General features: G+C 44.1%; 1 protein-coding gene across 1 annotated transcript in view; it reads right to left on the bottom strand.

Annotated features, from left to right (window-relative positions):
* T265_07314 (hypothetical protein) overlaps positions 1–2,854 on the bottom strand; it is a gene marked incomplete at both ends in the record, with an annotated part of 32,130 nt that overhangs the window by 28,607 nt on the left and 669 nt on the right. The window contains one exon of the mRNA XM_009172801.1: positions 2,086–2,334. Coding sequence (XP_009171065.1) covers positions 2,086–2,334 — 249 coding nt within the window. The remainder of the gene's footprint in view (positions 1–2,085; positions 2,335–2,854) is intronic.

Genomic DNA, 2,854 nt, shown 5'->3' on the forward strand with positions numbered 1-2,854 from the left:
TAGAGGCACGATCGATGTTCTTGATGGGTGTTCACTAACGCCTATCAGCCAGCCTGGATCAATGTCAGAAAGTCCTCTTTAAATAGCGTGGGGCCGTTGTAACTTTTGCTCTCGCACTCACTTGTTCGGAATATAGCGGTTGTGAGTCTTTTTTACCGGCACCAGGCACTGGGGCGGGTTAGCGGCAGATACCACAGGTCGGCGAATGGGTAGATATAACACGTTCACAAGGATGTGGCGTGTGGATGAGTCCAGTCTGACTTATAAGCCAATCACACTCAGAAACGAATACATTGCTCACCCTCAACCGCGATTTACCCAACAAGACTTGTAGTTTCATTCCTCTGTGGTCCGTCTATTGACAACTGTATTGTTGCTGCAATTTGATTGCTTCAGTGATCCCGGGAGCAGGTACGTGAACGATAGAATAATATTTTTTTCCATGGGAATGCTGATCCATTTGCAAACCGGTTTAACGGAAACAAAGTAGTCGCAGTGTGTAGTGTCAATGCAGAGATCGCGCACAACTGTTTCCAAATCACAATTTTTTTGAGAAGCACATTTCCTGAATTTCGGAATGGTCCCAGTTTGTGCAACTCCTCAAGACACAACTTTCGGTTTTCCATTGCGTGACTTTTTTTGTACAGCATAATATATTAGGTGTATGACGCACACTCTGGGGAACAAATGCACCTTGTATTCATCCACATCGGAAAGAATTATTCTGAAATCAGTATCCAAGCGGTCGGCATTGTAACCACAGTTGTTTCTACAACGTATCGTAAAAGAATAATTGTTGATCATGAAGTTGAATGAAATCATTCAATTTCCTATGTCATCGTAATCATTCAGAAGTCACATTTCAATGTTAATTTTACAGATCCCATAGTTTGTTCGTCCTGGGGCATTTTCAGCAATGTTGCTTTTTATTCAAAAAACAATCTGTGCGTCAAATCCGCGAATAGCGTAACTTGCCCCGTATTCTATCGCTAATCAAGGAACCTTGTCGGAAATGGGTCCACTCAAAATTCCATCTAGCTCGTGGTTTGTCTGTCATTTATCTGACTGTTAGAATTTGCAGGTGAACTTTGGAATAAATTCTGACCATTTGGGGATCTACTTTTGCCAAATTTGGACAAGCCAGAAGTCGCAAACGGATTGTTTTATCACCGGAACTAGAGCTGTCATAGTGCAAAATATGATATAAAAAAAGACGTAAGTATCTTTGAATCAGGTCATCTCCAAGTAGTATCACGTTGGAGTGTCGCACGATTAGACGAGTCTCCTCACACTATACTTATTTTCTGAGTGTGAGTGGTACTGCACAGCGAACCTAATAAACGTCAAATGGTGTACTATGTCCTTTGCGTTCTTTGTAAAATGTTCAGACATATAGGCGTTGCACACATCTGTCAGAACCCTCCAACACCCCTCTTGCGTGGAACAGCATAGGAGAATTCGGAGTGTTCGGAAGAAATTTCATTGGTACCGGATATTATAATATGTCTTTTCCGAGTACTTTGACTACTCTCGATGAAAAAAATTGTCTGAAGCAAAAGGTGTGGTCTTGTGAAATACAACCTCTCCGAGAAACCAACCGTTGTCATAGCCCATGTTATCTCTTTGGTAACTGGTGTGTGTATACGAGCATGTTTGTATAAGGTACAATGTGTTGCTGAGAGAGCGGCGGTTTGAATGACGGACGTTGAGTAGATGTCTACTTTCTCGCAGAGTGACAGGAGTAGAACATCCGCCCATATGTGAAGCACTTTTGGATGCCCCTGAAAAAATGTTTCTTCCTTAGAATACATGCAGTCCTGATTCGACTGAAGTACAATAAACATTCGACTTTCAAGGGGATCACCCGGAACCCACTTGAAGCCCTTGTTGATGAATTGAAATGCAAATGAGTGTATTTATTCGATTTCGGGCTTTTTTGCTTGACTGGAACAGAAGGTATACGAAACCCCAAGAACTGAGCCTACAGACTGGACCCCAAGAATGGTGTGTCCAATCGAGAGCTGTCGCAGATTTCGTCCTTTGTCAGTATTCCTACTGGCGAATCCGGATGTTAGGCGAACTTACCAGAATTGTCTTCTAGAGCCTCTTCCAACTCTGCCATCAGCTGTGAACTCATTCTGGGACGGGATCGCCACATTTTTGCACAGTGTTGGAAGGTTTGCTTATGGCACGGCGCTAACAGGCTCATACAAGCACTGCACATCAGACCGAACGACAGTACTGGAGAAACATCCAAGCTGGTCCCGAACATAACGTGATGCGACGAATTATCAGACGTCAAATATAAGTGAGCGTGCAAGCTAACCGGGAAGTCTGGTGGACAGAAAATGCCAAGAAAAAATAAGAGGCACAGAAAACGGGCAACGCCCGAAGATTATTTCAGTTGATCCGTGCGACCAGTCCCCGGAAACCACTTGTGAGCGAAATCATCAAGGACCTGAATGGAGTGACCACCTTGAATAAAGAACACCCCGACCTGTGGGCCACATACTTAAAAAGACGATTGTTATGGCCACAAACTGCTACTCATCTGAAGCACACAGCTGATATAGAACCCTGGACGGTGAGCATGGAACCACGTACGACCGCAGAGGTTTACGACTGCATATGTTCTCTTAAGCGCCGCCGAGCTTCTGGTCCGTATGACCACTTCAGTCAAAGCTTGCATTGGCAAAAGGAGGCTGCCACTGATAACTGGGAAGAGCTGGTGATAATGGCCATGTACAAAAAAGGGGCTCAAAGTGAGTATAGTAATGACAGGGGAATCAGCTTAACCCCGCTTGTAACGAAATGATAGCATCACTTTTTCTTCGTCGCCTTATTATGGCTCGCG

This window comes from Opisthorchis viverrini (assembly GCF_000715545.1).
Source record: "Opisthorchis viverrini unplaced genomic scaffold opera_v5_165, whole genome shotgun sequence".
Lineage (NCBI taxonomy): Eukaryota > Metazoa > Platyhelminthes > Trematoda > Opisthorchiida > Opisthorchiidae > Opisthorchis > Opisthorchis viverrini.